Source organism: Girardinichthys multiradiatus, chromosome 10, assembly GCF_021462225.1.
Source record: "Girardinichthys multiradiatus isolate DD_20200921_A chromosome 10, DD_fGirMul_XY1, whole genome shotgun sequence".
NCBI classification, from domain to species: Eukaryota; Metazoa; Chordata; class Actinopteri; order Cyprinodontiformes; family Goodeidae; genus Girardinichthys; species Girardinichthys multiradiatus.
This window is the reverse complement of record NC_061803.1, coordinates 12,081,476-12,099,183: the sequence shown is the minus strand read 5'-3', so window position 1 is coordinate 12,099,183 and position 17,708 is coordinate 12,081,476. Positions and strand designations below refer to the sequence as shown.

The following is a 17,708-nucleotide window of genomic DNA, read 5'->3' as shown; positions in this document are numbered from 1 at the left end:
GCGGTGCCGTGTATCAGGATGACAATGCACCAATACACACAGCAAGACTGGTGAAAGATTGGTTTGATGAACATGAAAGTGAAGTTGAACATCTCCCATGGCCTGCACAGTCACCAGATCTAAATATTATTGAGCCACTTTGGGGTGTTTTGGAGGAGCGAGTCAGGAAACGTTTTCCTCCACTAGTATCACGTAGTGACCTGGCCACTATCCTGCAAGAAGAATGGCTTAAAATCCCTCTGACCACTGTGCAGGACTTGTATATGTCATTCCCAAGACGAATAGACGCTGTATTGGCCGCAAAAGGAGGCCCTACACCATACTAATAAATTATTGTGGTGTAAAACCAGGTGTTTCAGTTTCATTGTCCAACCCCTGTATGTCTGCTTTTAAAACTTGAATGTTCCAGCATTCAACACAGAGTGAGCAGCCCTTGTAAAACAAAGTGGCATAGCATCACCAAGAATTAGATCATTTAAAAAATATTGCATTTGGGAGTCTGTATGCTGGTCCTTACAAAAGCATTCACACCTCTTAACCTTTTTGGTCTGTTGACATTTTGTAACATTACCACCACAAATTTATTTCTAGTTCACTGGGATTTTGTGACCAATACAAAGTCGGGCATCTCTGTGTAATGGAGGTAAAAGGGTAAATAGTTTTATATAAGGTGTTTTTTTTTTATTATTCAGCCCTTCTAAATCGTTACTTTGCAGAACCACTGTTCGCAGCTTTTGGGTTTAGTCTCTACCAGCACACCCAGAAACTGAAATTTTTTACCATTCTTCTTGCACATGCTACCCCACAGCATGATGCTGCCACCACCTTGTGTTCGGCCTCATCTGACCATACCACTGCATGGCTTTGAGGGAAACTGCATACTAAACCTTTTATAGGGTTCTTCCAACATTTGTTTTTTTCTCGACATTTTCTATAAAGGCCAGATTTGTGTAGATCATGGAAGTTTAGGTCCAATCTGTCAACTTATTCTCCCATCTGAGCTGTTGATGTCTGTAGCTCCTGAGCTACCATGGACCTCTTTGGATGCTTCTCTGATTAATGCTCTTCTTGCCTAGCCTGTAAGTGTACGTTTACAGACTAGTCTTGGTAAGTTTGCGCCTGCATAATATTCTCTGAGTCTTTCACAAAAACAGTATTGATACCGAATGTAAGGAACACACATCTGAGGGGAGATCCGGATATATAGGTGGTACGCATGCGCTCTCTGTGAGGTAGCGTGGCCGAGTGGTCTAAGGCGCTGGATTTAGGCTCCAGTCATTTCGATGGCGTGGGTTCGAATCCCACCGCTGCCAATCTTTTAATTTTAAAGTCAGCAAATGAACCAGCATTGCTACCCAAAAGCAACACGAGACTTTCACAACGTGTAGTTTAAATGAAATACAATAAAATAAGCGCTTTATTTCAGCTTTTGCCTGCTAGCATTTAGCTACTCGCTAGCTTCATGCAATGAAGCCATCTAGTGGCCATATGGGGTAAATGTAAGAGGAAAGGTACGACGTTGAAGGCAAATGTATAATGATTTAACTTTGACTGATCGGTTTATATTCTTGAGACACGTCACATTTAAAGAGATACTGATTTTTTTAGGTTTGAACATGGAATATTGCAAAAAGTCATCCACTGCATTGCACAATCACTCCGACTTCTTTTGCTACATTTTGTCATTTTACAACCACAAACTTTAATGCATTTTATTGGTTTAATTGGGAAGTGGGAGGGAAATGTTTCATGTTAATAGGCAGCTTTGTGTAATTTTATCTTACTATAAACACAGCTTTTCCAAAAAGGCTTTAGATATTTTTTAGACAACATAAGCAAACAAACAGCATAATTAAGACCAAGGAACCCAGCAAATTTGACTCTTGTGGAAGAATTTCACAAAGAAAGCAATTAATGAAAGAAAGCCATAGGAAGTCAGGTTTGTACAAGAGCAACATAGTAGGAGAATGTGGTTTTGCCAAAACTAGTTTGTAATATTTTTATTTATATGATATTTATATATTTTAACCCTTAAAATGCTAGTGGCTGTATTTTGAACATTTATGCCAATAAAATGTAAAAATCTCTTTTACTGCTTTACTGTAGGAATGAAAATATTTCCTTTTTACTGATAAATCTTTATGCATGTATATTTTTTGTAGTCATAAAGAAAAAATTTTCTATCTTGTCGTCGTTGCAACACATCGTCTCCCCCTTTATCCGGACCCGACTGCCCAGACTTTCCCTCTCCCCAGACACCTCCTCCAGCTCCTCTGGGGAGCCCAGGCCAGGTGAGAGACATAGTCCCTCCAGCGTCCCCTGGGCCGTCCCCTGGGCCTCCTCCCATTGCCTATTTTCTATGTTAATAATAATAAATTGATTGCTTAACTTAATATTTCAAAATTTAAAAAAAGAAGAGGCTGAAGGTCATAGTTAATGAAAAATTTTTTAACAAGCTGTTACACCGAATTTAATTAAACGTCAGCATCTAAAGACCTTCGACTTGTATTTGCTGGACACACAGGAGTCCTTGCCAATAAATATTTCTGTAGTCCCTGTTATAAGAGAACCAGTCTGGTTCTATTGGGCCTTGACTTGTTCGTTCAAGAGCTGAGCAGCAACAAACTGCATCTTCTTGATAGCCAGCTGGGTGTCTTCAGGGGATATTCCAAGGTGCCACACAGCCCTGATGGAGTTCTCATGATGAGGATACATGAGGACCTGTACACCCTGCCCCAGAGCTGCCTCTTCCCCGACCCCGACCTGACCCATGCGGGCACAGAACTCCTGGGGACTCAAAGCAGAATCCTTAATTCTGAAACGCAGGATGTTTGTCTCCACGGCAGACATGTCCACGACAAACAGGGAGGGCTCACAGTCAAGCAGAGCTGGCAGAAGAAAAGAAAGTGAAGGGTTGGTGATGGACTACAACAACACCCAGATAAAATGATCGTTTCTTCCCCTTTAAATACAGAATGGTGAGCCACTCACCAAGAGCAAAAGTCCTGGCATTGTGGTGATCTTCCCCAAGCCTTCCTACCATCTGCTGCAAAGAGAGTTTTCCAGCTGCTGCAAGAACACCAGCCTGCCGCATTCCGCCACCCAAGGCTTTACGACAACGCACCGCTCTGGATATGAAGTCCTGAGGTCCGGCAAGCAAGGTACCTACCGGGGAGCCCAAACCCTGAGGCAAACATTAAAGCCTGGAAATGTCACACAGGTCCATCTCTGGAAAAATTTAGTTTCTACCTACTTTGTTTCTTCATGCTTCCTCAGACCCACCTTGGAGAGGCACACACTGACTGTGTGCGTGTGCTGCACTATGGTGGATGGAGGCACATTGAGGGCCACGGCGGCGTTCATCACCCTCGCGCCATCCAAGTGAACTGACAATCCATAACGATCTGCTAATGCACGAACCTGGGTGGGGATAGACATGTCAGGCACGATCAAGCTGTTTCTGCAAGAAGAAGAAGAAGAAGCTGCTACTTACAGAAAAAAAAGGTGAGCACCACATGATTAGATCGTAGTTTGCATAAGATAAGATACATGAAGAATGTTTCATTATCTATCATATAGAAATAAATAAAACATTACAAAGAATCAATAATAGAAGGAGTGAAAATTGTCTTCATCATTCTCAGTTTTCTGTATTACTTAACCTAATTATAAACAACTTAACTTATAACGATTATAACTTAAAAAGGGGTAGAAATTGAGGAAATGAAGCAGACTTGTATTTTACTGCTTTAAATGTACATAAACATCAATCTATTTTCTATACCCAGAAGCATCTAAAAATCTCACTGTTGACCAGTCATTGTTGTCATGAGGGTTTAGATCAACCACAGTAAAGCATTTTTACACTTGAAGAAAACATTATTCTGAAAAGACAGTTGGTTTTCTTACAACATTGTTTTGCCATAAAAAAGTCAATTTCATTTATTTATATCTCAAGCTACTAATTCATTCAATCCAATCATACAGACAGATTCAATTACATACACTCCAATGTAGTCCTAATTATCAAACAATGCAGTTATGTTCAGTTTATTATTCAAGTTGGTGAAAAAAAAGTTTTCATTCAAAGAAAATCCAGCTCATTGCATGGAGACACTGACTTTGCACCAATCTCTCATTCTGAGTATGCATGTGGCGACAGTAGAAAGGAAAACTGTCCATCAGGAAGAAACCTGCAGAACCAGACGCAACGTGAGTGGCCATCTCACACTGAGCCAAGTAAAGCCACTCTGTACTACAGCAAGTTATGTCATGTTTGTGCCAAGAAGCCATTGATTTATTTTATATTTACCGTGTTAGTTTGGGGCAGTCTGCAACAATATTTGGAATAAAGGTAATTTTTAATATCTACATCATTTTTAGGCAGCATGAGATATATTTTTTACAATGTGCAAGAAATCGGAGTGCTTTTTATATACCAACATTTTATCAATTTATATGCATACTGGTCTGTCAATCTGTGTTTTTGCCTGTAATGAATTCTAATAGATGTTTATTGTAATAATCCATTTAGTACATGATTATGCCATATTGCCCTTCAGTGATGATTTAGCTTCTTTCAAATCATTACCAAACTTCAAGTTAAGAGAGTTAAATTACGATTAAAATGGTGTAACTTTGCTGCTGAAACATTTGGGAAACTTACATCTGGAGATGTGGCTATTAATTATGATTGCATAATGATTTTTTGTGCGTGTTTACAGGCATGTTTGTGCATAACTAGAATATCCCTTGTGATATAAGCATGTCAGGAAGTTTAGACTGCCTGCTTGTAACGACACTAAAATTTGTATGTATCAGAAAATTTGTGCTCATCTCATTTTTGCTGTGAAACAATAATACAGATTTTGCTAAAGGCAAATAAGTCCACTATTTCTATTCCTCATGGACAAAAGTCCTTGACTCTACCCCTGTTAGAATTAATTATAGGCTAACTTATAGTATTTATTTATATGACCATATATCCATATTGTTTAGGAAAACTACTTCTACATTTATGTTTGCGCCCAAAGAAGGTGCTGAAAATGCTGACCAAAAAGCATTAATGTTAATATATAAAGTACATATTAAATAAAATATAAAAGCACATCATTCTAATAACATGCACCTCCTGCAGGAATGGCAGAGGCAGCACTCGTCCTCCCTGGATGTTGTGCGTGTTCTCCACACAAATGAGGCGAGTGCGTGGGTAATGGGGGTCCGGGTAACCGTGGCGAATCTTCGCTTCCAGCTGCATCAAGTTAAATGTCCCATCAGGACGAGTGGTGACAGTGGTAGCGTGGACACCAGCCAGCTGTGTCAACACATAAAAGAACACAGAGTCCCTTTAAAGTACAACGCTCACTAAGAAATATGCTCCTTTTCCTCCAGTTCACTCACCTGAGCACTACCTCCCTGCTCATAGATGTGCAGGTGGGACAGATCCCCCACAATCATCTCGTCGCCACGCTCCCTGCAGTGCACCATCACTGCACGGAAAACAACACATTTGCAGCCATCTTCGCGCAACAGCTGATGGAAATCCTGCATATAAAAACAATGCTTACCTGCAATGAGATTACTCATGGTTCCAGAGGGGACGAACAGGGAGGCCTCCATCCCAAACATTTCTGCTGCAATTTTCTGAAGCTCTGAAGTTAGACAAGTTCAGTGAAAAAATGTTCCAGCAGTGCCTCAATTTTAATTAGGTGTGTGTGTTTTATAGAGTATAAACATAAAGTTAAGCTTTTTATGTGTATACAATCAGAAGAAGTAAATCATTCAGTTAGGAAAAATATGTTCTACTTAGAAAATGATTTCACAAAGAAGTTAACTAAAATACTTCTGTAGTACCTATAATAAAGTACTCTATTATTCCTTTAGTTATAACCTCAAAAGATTAAAAAAAATAGACATACACAAAGTAGCACATACATGAAGTGGCAGGAAAATTATACATGGCTTTTTAATATTATTTACAAATACAAATATGAGAAATATGGAGCATGTTTGTGTTTAGACCCCTCTACTATGATCCCCATAAATAATATAAAGTTTATTAAGCAACCTAATGGAACAAACAGCATCATAAGAACCAAAGCAGGGTTAGGTTATGAAATAATATCCCAAGTAGGGCTGCATAAAATATCGCACATTTGTTGTTAATGCAATATTAGTATCACAAAAAACTGTTTGGACAGCAGTAAATATTAGGGAATTATTTAAATGCCATGCATTCAGGCCTTTTCTGCTATTAATATATTTGATGATGCTTGTTGCATAATGTAGTTTCAGAAGTAAAGTGATAGCAAGGTGGTAAAGTCATCAGGAAACTACACATAGTGTTTGTTTGCAATGAACCCAAAGCAGAAAGAAACTACCAGTTAAGTATTTATTTATTTATTTATCACCAATCATATCATCTACTTTTACCAACATTATAATCTCTTGCATGTTTTTCTAATATCATGCAGCCCTAATCCAAAGCTTTGAACATCTCTCTGAGCACTGTTCAATCGATCAGCTGCAAACGGAAAGGGTGTGTCATGACTACAAACCTACCAAGACATGGCCATCCACCGAAACTGACAAACCATGCAAGCAGAGCTTTAATCAGAAGCAGCCAATAGATGGTAACTCTGGAGGAGCTGCAGAGATCCACTACTCTGGAGGGGGAATATGTTGATAAAACAACAATTTGTTGTTCTCTCCACAAATCTGGCCATTCTTTATAAGAAAGCCATAAGAGGTCCTGTTTACACTTTGCCACAAGGCGTGTAGGGGCCCAATAAACACGAGGAAGAAGTTCCTCTGGTTAGATGAGGCAACATTTTAACTTTTTGGCCTACATGCAAAATGCTGTGTGCAGGCTGAAACAGGGTGGTGGCAGCATCATGTTGTGGGGATGAAATTCTTAAGCAGGGAAAACAAAGGTGATGGAGATGGGCCTTGGCAAAACTGAAAACAGAGAAAACGTACTACAACAAACAAGAAAGTATTGTTTTTATTTATTTCTATCAAACATTCTCCCCGATAAACACAACTTTAGTATCTTCCACACTGACCGTTAACTGTCGGATCCTCCCCCATCACATCGTCTCCGACCTCGGCCTCCGCCATAGCCTGGCGCATGGCCGGTCCCGGCTTGGTCACCGTGTCGCTGCGGAGATCCACCACCCGAACGTGGGCCGCCCCGCCCGATCCAGAACACCCAGGTCTGTTGTAGTAGGCCCGCTCGGAGCATTGTCCCAGAGCCGCATATCGCGCACCGAGCGGATTCCTTGGAAAAATGACACCACAGCGAGGAAAGGAGCCCAAAACTCTGCAGGAAAATGTTTTCAGAAACATGATGCACCTGTTTGGGTCATCTTCTCTGCATGTGTTTATGTATTGAACTTTGAATCAGTGATCCTGGAATCGATAATCATTGACTGACTGCGTAAGGGGAGACAAATGGATTACCAATCTGCATTTACACATGCACTGAGCAGGATAGGCCTCGAGGGGGCGCCAACATCCCAAATAATTTTAATTGATGACATGTTTTGTTCCACTATTTAACTTCCTAAATGTTTTACAAAACTATCAGCGTATTGGCTCACTGTGAAAACTATCGAGAGAATAAACACACCTAACTTTTACCTAAATACAAAATAGCCCGAGCCTATGATGATAAGTTTTTTTAAATTTTGAAAATGTTAAACTAATAAAGACAAAGTAAACAACTCAGCATTGGATCACTCTACACTAAACAAGGATTCTTTAAGGCACATGTTGTGATTAAGTAAAATTTCATCAAAATAATTTATTGTCTTCATTGCAATGATGGCAAAACTGTTAAGAAATGTATATAAATTTATCCCTGCATATAGTCAATCTCATATAGACAAAAATGTTCTGATATTATTATTACATAAATTTGTACTTTGGTAAGATCAGACCAAAACTGTTTTTTTTTAGCTACTATAAGTAGCAACCCTATGGTGAAACGTGGTGGTGGTAGCATCATGCTCTGGTTATGCTTTTCTTTAGCAGGTGAACAGAGCTTAACAAAACATGTAAGAGCTTGCAAAAGACTTACAACTGGGGCAGAGGTTCACCTTCCACCAAGACAACACTGAACATACAGCCAGAGCTACAATGAGATGGTTTAAATCAAAGCAAATCAATGTGTTAAAATGGTCCAGTCAAAGTCCAGAACAAAATCCAACTTAGGATCTGTGGCAAGACTTGAAGTTGCTGTTCATAGCCAATCTTACTGAGCTTGAGCTGTTTTGCAAAAACGAACGAACAAAAGTTTCAGTCTCCGCAGTTATCAGGCTTTTATTTTTAAATTATTTGTTATTTTCCTTCCCCTTCACGATGATGCACTGCTTTTTGAGGGCCTATCATGTAAAATCCCAATAAAAAACAGGAAATAATGTGAAAAACCTCATAGCTTTGTGTGATTTACGTGGTGTACACTTTTAATTTACATCCGGCTATCTGTATGCACCATGGAGCATGTAAATCAACTCTCATGAAAAAGAAACACACAAGCATTTCTGTCCCTTTGCATCAATCTGAGATACATGCCTTTATAGTAAATCTTCGGAGGGTCACACTTTTATCCTTGTGTCAATCTACAGAGCTGTTTCTGACTTATTCCACACCCATCATATCTTAAACCCCCTTTAACACAAACGCAAACATGGCATGACGAAAGTATGAGCTTAGGTTCAGACCAAACTGCTTGTTTCTGACACTAATCTCTATTTTTTTATCTGGGAAATAAAGCCCCTTCCTCCCTAAATTTCCGGGATTAGAGTCAATATTTGGAGGTCACTTCTTGTGGGAATGCTGCCACCATAGCGAGAGATAGGCAATGAGGGAGCTGCTCTCAATACAAAACAACTCTCCCCTCCCCCTGACACCCTTCTTTCTTCCATTCATTTCAATTCAATTCAGTTTATTTATATAGCGCCAATTCACAACACATGTTGTCTCAAGGCACTTCACAACAGTCAAGTACATACATTCCAATTAATCCTAACCATTGAACAGTGCAGTCGGAGTTAGCTTTTTATTCAAATTGGATAAAAAGTTTTTCTATCTAAGGAAATCCAGCATATTGCATCCAGTCAGTGACTTGCAGCATTCACTCCTCCTGGATGAGCATGTAGAGACAGTGGACAGTCACTGGCGTTGACTTTGCAGCAATCCCTCATACTGAGGATGCATGTAGCGACAGTGGAGAGGAAAAACTCCCTTTTAACAGGAAGAAACCTCCAGCAGAACCAGGCTCAGTGTGAGCGGCCATCTGCCACGACTGACTGGGGGTTTGAGAGAACAGAGCAGAGACACAAAAAGAACACAGGAGCACTGATCCAGGAGTACTTTCTATGGGAAGGAAAAGTAAATGTTAATGGATGTAGCTCCTTTAGTCGTTTCACCTAGAAAAAAAGAACAGATAAACTCTGAGCCAGTTTTCAAGGTTAGAGTCTGAAAGAGAGCACATATAATTAGTTACAGTAAAAGCTCAGTCAATTTCCATGTCTAATGCTACAGCTGCATTCACATTACAGGCATGATTGCCCTCCCTCCCTCCCTTCCTCCCTGCCCTCGCACACATTTCCCACTTGCTTGCATGATCTTGTTGTCCAAGCTGATTTCCATTACCTGATAAAAGTCCCAGTGTGTGTTATCAGGGCTGCCCCATGCTGTAGTTAAAGTTAATATTGGCAATAAGAGAGCCAGGTTTTATGATCCATAACAAGTCATCATTAAATGTCATTAGCAAACATCAGCTATTGTAAATTGGCCACAGTTGGTCTCAAGAGGCCCACAAGAGCTGTGAACAAGGGAGAGATAAAGATGAATCAGTATGCAAGGCAGAGTAGCAATGGAAGTGTGATAAGATGAGGAAAAAGGGGGGAGAGAGTTGACCTGAGTAAAGTTTTTTTAGGATCGGTGTTGGTGTTGCACTCTGTGGCCTCACTTTTTCAAATTGTTTTGTGGTGTTTCTCCCAGATGCCTTCCAGCGATCCCCCCCTCTCCACGCTTGGAAGGGAGAGTTGCATTTTGGAGAAAATATTGAATTAGAGTTAAAAAAAAAAGAGCACAGAGGGAGAAATGAAGGAGAGGGAGAAATATTGACTTCTTCTGGGAAGGAGCGAGACGGCAACGCCTTTCCAATAACCATAAACCCACTGGGCTGAAAATAGATGAGCAGAATGAATAAACGAATGTGTTTGTCCCACACGAGTTCTTCCCTTTCGCAGACCGAGGGGTATGGAGGTGACACTCTCCCCTCCTCACCTGCGTTTCTCTCTCCTCTTTCCCTGAGGCCATCATTTCTCCACCACGCACAAAACAGGTGTTTATGGGAACCCTTCCCTCAAATTGGTTATTTTTTTTAAAAACACACAAAGCTCTTCTCTGTTTAGCGGAAAGGTGTCGACATCAGTGCCTGCAACAAAAAGGGTGACATCTGCTTCATATTTCACCCATATATCATGTGCCTTCTGGATGTGCTTGACTTTGCACACTTGTATAGCTATTTTCTTTGAGGACATTCAATGACATAATGCTTTATGACTTCTCTGTTCTGGAATATAACATTACTGATGGTAATTTAAAAGGCTGGCTTGCAGTTTAAATTAAAAACTCATCCCTTTTTCCTCCCCTAAATGATTATGACAAATAGTTCTAAATAGTTCTTAGAAATCGTAATTCTTTTGTGTTTTTATTTCTTCTTATTACAGTTTTATTCTGTTTGCAATTTTATGATTGTTTGTTTAATTGTTAGGCAAATTGGTCAACTGTTGTTTTTAAATGTGCTAAATAAATAAATTGGACATTGACATGATAAAATACTTGTGCTCTGGCTCACAATAGTTAAACTCATTTTCATGATTTAAAAAGAGAAAAATATGTAAAAGGGTGTTAAAGAAAAAAGGCTTCAGTGCATACCACCATGTCCATCCAAGACAGAAGTGGTGATAACAAGTCTCTAGCTTAAATTATAGTTCATAATGTGGCAGTTTATCCTGTGAAAAGAAGGAGGACTGGAGAAATTTAGTCTCAGAGCAGTAGCTTGGAGACTTGACAAACCGGTACACTGAGAAGAGCTTTAAAAGAACTCTGTCGCAGCTCAGTCTGCTGGTAATTTTTCACAGTGGGGAATGGGGAATGACTGCTGGTGACAAAAACTATAAGTTGTAACATTACATTTCTTGCAGTAATCAGATAGATGTAATTCCTGTTTTGGTTTTGACCAGCTTTGCTACTTTGCTATGTCACTTTGTTCCTTCCAACAATTCCCCAGAATAGCCTTACTTTATATTAGCAAGCCACGCACTGGTTGCATAAGTATCACTTTTTCCATATTATGAGGTTGTGTTTTTGTGGTGTAATGAACTAATATAGCTGTCAAAATGTTGTTCTGAGGACACAGACTGTCAAATCACTCAAACTCTGAAAGTCTGTAATTCTGCAGAAAATCTACCTTTAACAAGTTGCTTTCCCTAAAAAATCACTTTAAGCTAACACTAAACAAAAAATTGCAAGATAAAATGCTAACATATAGTTGGAATCCAGCTGCAGTCAAATGTTCTCTCCTTAATTTGGCTCAGACTCAGCAAAAAACTGAATCACAACTGATTGTCTGGCTGTTGACTCTACTTGAGCCAACTATAGTAGCCAAGGCATCAACTGTGCTGTCTTCCTCCCCTCATTCAGAATGGGGAAAATGGTCTCCAAGAAAAAGTGATGGGTGTGGAGAATACACCATCTTCCCCAGTTCCACAGAGCTTATCCACATTTTTTGGATGGATGATATTTGTTGCAGAACTACATAGTACAACTTTATTCGGTTTGATCGTGAAATGACCATGCGTGTTTGAGGCATATTCATGAACGCCTACTCCACTCCCAGTCTCTCTTTGGTTGGCAAAAGAGCCCCACCGCTAAAACCTACAGAAAATTTGTAAAGCGAATGTATGGGTAAATACCATTGTTTAGGTAGTCCACATCTCCTAAAGGGAGAGCGATGTATTCGGCACAGAAACATCAGTGACTATTTTCATAATTTGTTCAGTTTTAGAAAATATTAAAAAAAAACTCTAATATACCCATTTGGTAGCGTTTGTCCCATTCTAGAAACTGTATTCACCCAGTGTCTACTGTTCCCACTCAGTGAACCAGCCTCCGGATCAAAAACTGTGGAGTTTGTTAGATACTATCTGCATAAAATGCCTGCTGTTAATTGGTTTAAAAGGATATAAAATAACCCACGAACCCATTAACTCTTTAAATTAGAAAGTTTGAGTCACATGTCTTGAGGAGACATTATTATTCTGGTAGATACAGCTATATGTAGCTTGAACAATTATAGCTAAGTGAAGCCATTGCATCACATATTTTTGGGTTGAGCGGGGAAAGTTGAAGCTAACATAATCAGCTTTAAAGCAGACACTGATGACAAATCCATGGATCAATTGTTTTAACCAATGAGCAAGTCCTTTAATTGCTCAAAATACTGCGCTACATGTCCATGAATAAAAGTAATTATAATGTCAGACAACTTGAATGTTTTCAGAGTGTCTGTGTATAAAGTCTCAGGAAGGATAAAGCATGATTTATAAAATAAGAAATGTTCCAAGCACTTACCCAGCATTGAATATGGATCAACAATGAAGCAACATTGAGGGGTTTATTTTTTTCATCTGCAATAAGCTATTTCTTCATGAAATACTTAGATTAAATCTGTTTCCATTTCTGCCAACCAGTGCAATGCACATGCACAGATATTTGGTAACTAAATAAACATGCAATGGGTCAATACTGGCTGGTGGGGAGATGCTTTTCCCACCACATTACTGTTTCAGATTTAAGCTCAAACATGCAATACAGTATCAGGATATAGATTTTACAGATTTTTCACCTAGATGGAAAGATGTTAGCTGCTTGAGCTGCCAGTACAACCAGGTGGGTTCAGAGATGTTGCTATGGATTAATAACAAGATTTAACTCTTAGTTTGAAGTCATGGTTCTTGACTGGATCAGAATGCCTTCTGGGCGTCCCCCTTTGGAGGTTTGGAGGATGAGTTTTAGAGGATGATTTGGTGAGATATATCTCCCCAATGACTTACATCTAGAGTATTCATGGTAACCAAGGTCTGACTAACTAATAGGTGGCGATTGTCCCTACCAATTCCATTACCGCTTCAGGCTTTGGCTCAGAGATTAATCATTAACGTGAGGGAGTGGAATCCATTCGAGGTTGAAAATGACATTTGCAAAATTTAAATGCACAAGTTCATTACTTGTTTCCACTGAATTGCTATGAGAAGTTTTCATTGGAACTTCCTTCTCAGCCCAAACAAATACGCTCAGAAGCAAACTGTAGGGATTATAGTAAGCAGAAAATTGTGTTCAAATACTTAAAAGATCTGCACAGTTAGTATCTGCAGCTTTCTTAGGTTATGTTCTGGGAGAAGGGAGTTTTCATGTTCTGGGGCAAACTTAACCAGACCATCAAGATCCTCCGCAGTAATCAGATGCAACCATTCTCATCTGTGTGTGTTCATTTATCTCATCCTTCATTCTTTGACTTTGTAGATTTTGCCTGTCCATCTGTCATTTCTCATTTTGTTCATTCAGCTGACCCCACAGACGTTGATCAAACCTGCACAATACCACTTTCGAGAACAATTATTTATGTCTTTTTTCTTCTAAATCCATCTACACCAGACCTTCAGTTTACACCTCCTACCATCGTCTTCACCCTCTTAGCCCTCTTTTCATTCCTTTTATTCATCCTTCTTCCCCACATCGCCTGCTTCTGTCTCCCCTCTCACTCTATCCGCTCGATGGGAAGTCATGTGACTTCTCTGAAGCTGGGCCCTATAAACCAGCAGCACTTGGGGGGCTCTGTGTCTGTGCAGGTCTCTGATTGGTTCTTGCATTTAGATGCTGCTTTGTGCCGACACACACACAGACGCACATTCTGCAGACCCCCTGTTTCCTTCTTCCAGGAACACATGTGATCCTTTGTGCAGACTAACAGGGGTCTAAACAAATGTGTGGACATTTGACATATATATAATCACACAAAAGCTTTAGTTAATTCTCAGTGTGTGAAATTAAACATACAGAGTAAAGCATTTATTTGTTCCCTGTGTCTGCATGTAGTTTGGAAAACTCTGGATATTGACTGAAGAATTTTCCAAGACTGGATAAATATTTAAAAAGTAAATAGAGCATGGAGTAATATTTGGATTTCCAGACTTTACTCCTAATTTCACTGACTAAAGGTTTCCATCCATCCATCCATCCATCCATCCATCCATGCATCCATCCATCCATCCATCCATCCATCCATCCATGCATCCATCCATCCATCCATCCATCCATCCATCCATCCAAAAAAACTGCAAAGACTAAGAACTATGGAAATTTGAGTCTGGAATGGTATTTTAAAATGAAAAATGTGTTTTATATGCGAAGAGACATGGTTGCATCAAGGCAGTATGTGAACAAATTTTACTTACAGAACTTGTTTCATCCATTGGGTCCTCGCTAAGACAAAACAAAAAACTCCAACATCTGTAGTCAGACATGTATGGCTGCTCAGTATCTTTGATTTAAACTAAAAGTATCTGTCAGCATTACATAAGATTTAGGGGGAAAAAACTACAAACTTACACCCAAAAAGATGTTTTGGTCTTGACTCATCTGATGTTTGTAATGGAGTGCTAGTATCCCAGCTGCAGCCTCAGAGTAGGGAAAGAGTTGAATAATGTTTTTTTCACTGTGGAGACCACTGTGTAAGCTATTGATAAAAAACATAAAATACCAGGAAGCCACGTTGAAGCCTACTGTCTCTCTAATGACTATTCCACATTCTTCTTCTACTGCTATGAGTTAATGCTCTTAGTTTTGTTGTTAAGAACTTTGGTAACTATAAACAGTGTGCTGGGAGACAACAAGAAGGTGAAAAGATAATTTTACTTTTACATTTTGACATTATTTCATAAGGAAAAGGGTGTGCGTTGCTCACAAAACAAGCATGGCTTTGTGGCGTATCAGTGATGGCGGTGTGGTCCACCATCTGTGGTGTAGATTGGAAAATCTGTATAAAGTTTCCATTAAATTCAGGAAGGGCATTCATGATCCCCTGAGAATTTGTACTAATGACTTACATCTGACTGTACTCTGTGATTTCAGCATCAGGTATGCCTTTACATTCTGAAGGGACAACACTCATACAGATGTTCACATTCGTCACTAAATAAACCTTAATAGGAGTGCACTTGAGAGTTGGCGATTACATTTTCATACTGTTGCAACATGTTTTTATTCACTGCTGCGTTCAATGTCAGCTCACTTCAACTTGTTTGTGTAGCTCCAATTTACGATAAATGTCATCTTAGAGTAGGACATAGAAAAATGTAGCTCTCTGTTCAGTTCTTTGAATCAGATTCAAAGAAATATAGTAGTAGTAGTAGTAAAATTTGGACATTCAGGTTTTAACATCTATGAGACATCCTTTAGATTTGTAGCTATATGATTAGTTTCAACAAGCTTCAAAGACAATCATAGGTGAGTATCATCTGCATAATAATTTAGATTTTGACATACTGACTACATAATGGAACTAGAGGTCCATGCACAGAACCTGGTGGAACTCCATGATGTACTGTGGTCACAATGGGGGATTGTATGCATGTGGTATGTATTTGTTATGCTTCAATCAAGAAGAATTATTTAATTTAATATATTTCTAAAATTTGGTCAGCAGTAAACAAAGAACAATGTACTTGGCTTAGATTGTTTGTTACATACTGTAACAGGGAGCATGATTGTGATATGTAAGGAAATGGACGCATCTAAAGACTGAAATGTTTGCCCAATTCTTCTTTTTACAAATACTTGAAGCTAAGTGAGATTGGATGAAGAGTGTCCATCAACATCAGTTCTTATGTCTTGCTGCAGACTCTCAGGTAGATGCTCAGGCAGATGCTCAGGCAGATGTGCAGTGTTAGTTTTCTGCAATACATAGCAATTTTCTTGGATGGTAAAAAGTTCACACCAATGTACCAGGGCATCATCTTCAAATGGATTTTATTTAGGTGTATAATGGTTAAAAAAAAAGGGGGGGGTTGCAAATCTTATTTCTAAGAAAAATTATAACCTATGTATAATTTTTCTTCAGATTACAATTAAGTGCTTCTTTGTGTTGGTCTATCGCATGAAATCCCCACAAAATTAATTCTAATAATACTATTCCATGTATTATCAGGCTGGCAGAATCAGGTATTACATAAATTAAAAGTTTTCATCTATATGTGAGTGCTTTTGCTATCAGCATGCATGGACAAGATTTTAATAACTGTGTGTAAGGGCAGGGTTTAAGTGTTAAACTCACTTTGGGCCTCTCAGCATTCAGTGTTTTGCTGTCCATCCAGGAAGTGGACTGATGGATTTACTGAAATATTCTCATCTCTAGCCAGTTTTCACCTTGTCAGAAAAATATATATTTCTCTCCACCTGTTAGACATGTAAATAATTCTGTCTAATATCGCTCTGCTGAAGTGAGTCCTGTGCTTATTATGCTTCATACTTTCTTTCTTCCTCTTTTTGTACTGCCTTTGTATGTTTGTGGCTTAATTTCTTTCTGGAATAGGGTTTGTCTTCCTCATTTCTCACTATATTCAGACTATTAGGAATCCTGGACTCTTTTAAAAAAATATTTTATTTCCAGTAACTTTTAACTATTACCACAGTTTGCTGCTGCAACAGATGACAAAAGAGTCAAAATTTCCGATTTCTGGTTAGGAACAATCAAAGAAAGTGTCACAAGAAGTCGGATTTCCTTCTTGGTAAAGCAGAGGAGATTTCTCAACCTCAACTTCTGCAATTTATTGTATTGCTTATGCAGACAGCTTACGCAGTAAACACCAAATCTTTGACTTCATCAAATTGCTCATCTTTTTCTTCAGTCTAGTAACTGGCAAGAGAAACATTTAGGAAAGAAAAAGGATTTAGTATCAGCTTTGTTCACCAAGTTTGTGCACACAAACAAGGAATTTGACTTTGGTTCCACTTTGCTCTTAATTAAGACATTTCAGATGGAAATATATAAGAAGGGAAAGTGTAAATAAATTTTTTGTAATTAAAGAATAAATAAATAATCTATTCATTTTAGCTCTGCAGCTTGTTCTAAAAAGATGGGATTGTGCCTTTCTTTCATGACTCAAAACCCCCTTACTCACCACATATGCATGTGCATATGGTAGTGCTTGAATTCGAGCGTCTGTGTGTGTGTGTGTGTGTGTTCTTGTACTTGTTGCTGAGTGAGAACCATTTTTCGTATTTTTATCCCAAAGTGAGGACATTTTGACAAAGTGAGGACATTTTCCTGGTCCTCACTTTTTCAAATTCCATTCTTGGGACAGGGGTTAGGCTTAGGACTAGGGTATGAATTGAGTTATTGTTAGGGTTAGGGTTAGGTATTAACTGGTTAGGGTTAGTGTGAGGGTCAGGGTTAGGCTCTAAAAATCAAGGAAAATTAATGGAAGTCAATGGAAGTAACCGAAAAGTCCTCATAAAGATAGTAAAACACGGATGTGTGTGTGTGTGTGTGTGTGTGTGTGTGTGTGTGTGTGTATCTGCTACAGTGTCAAATTGAAATACTGTTCAGCCTTGTTGGCCGGTTGCTGTGGGGA

At 39.0% G+C, this 17,708-nt stretch overlaps 1 protein-coding gene and 1 non-coding gene across 2 annotated transcripts; one reads left to right on the top strand and one right to left on the bottom strand.

The window, feature by feature from the left end:
* The first annotated feature begins 1,231 nt into the window (after positions 1-1,231).
* trnal-uag lies at positions 1,232-1,313 on the top strand. The gene has a single exon. It is a non-coding gene; the product is annotated as a tRNA-Leu (tRNA).
* Positions 1,314-1,677: 364 nt separating this feature from the next.
* Positions 1,678-7,714, bottom strand: tha1 (threonine aldolase 1). The gene is made up of 7 exons (XM_047377225.1): positions 7,065-7,714; positions 5,568-5,651; positions 5,401-5,489; positions 5,129-5,314; positions 3,283-3,420; positions 2,992-3,184; positions 1,678-2,888 (listed from the first exon to the last, which is right to left on the bottom strand). The coding sequence occupies exons 1-7, from the start codon at positions 7,345-7,347 to the stop codon at positions 2,581-2,583; spliced, it is 1,281 nt and encodes a 426-aa protein (XP_047233181.1). The 5' UTR covers positions 7,348-7,714; the 3' UTR covers positions 1,678-2,580.
* Positions 7,715-17,708: the final 9,994 nt, after the last annotated feature.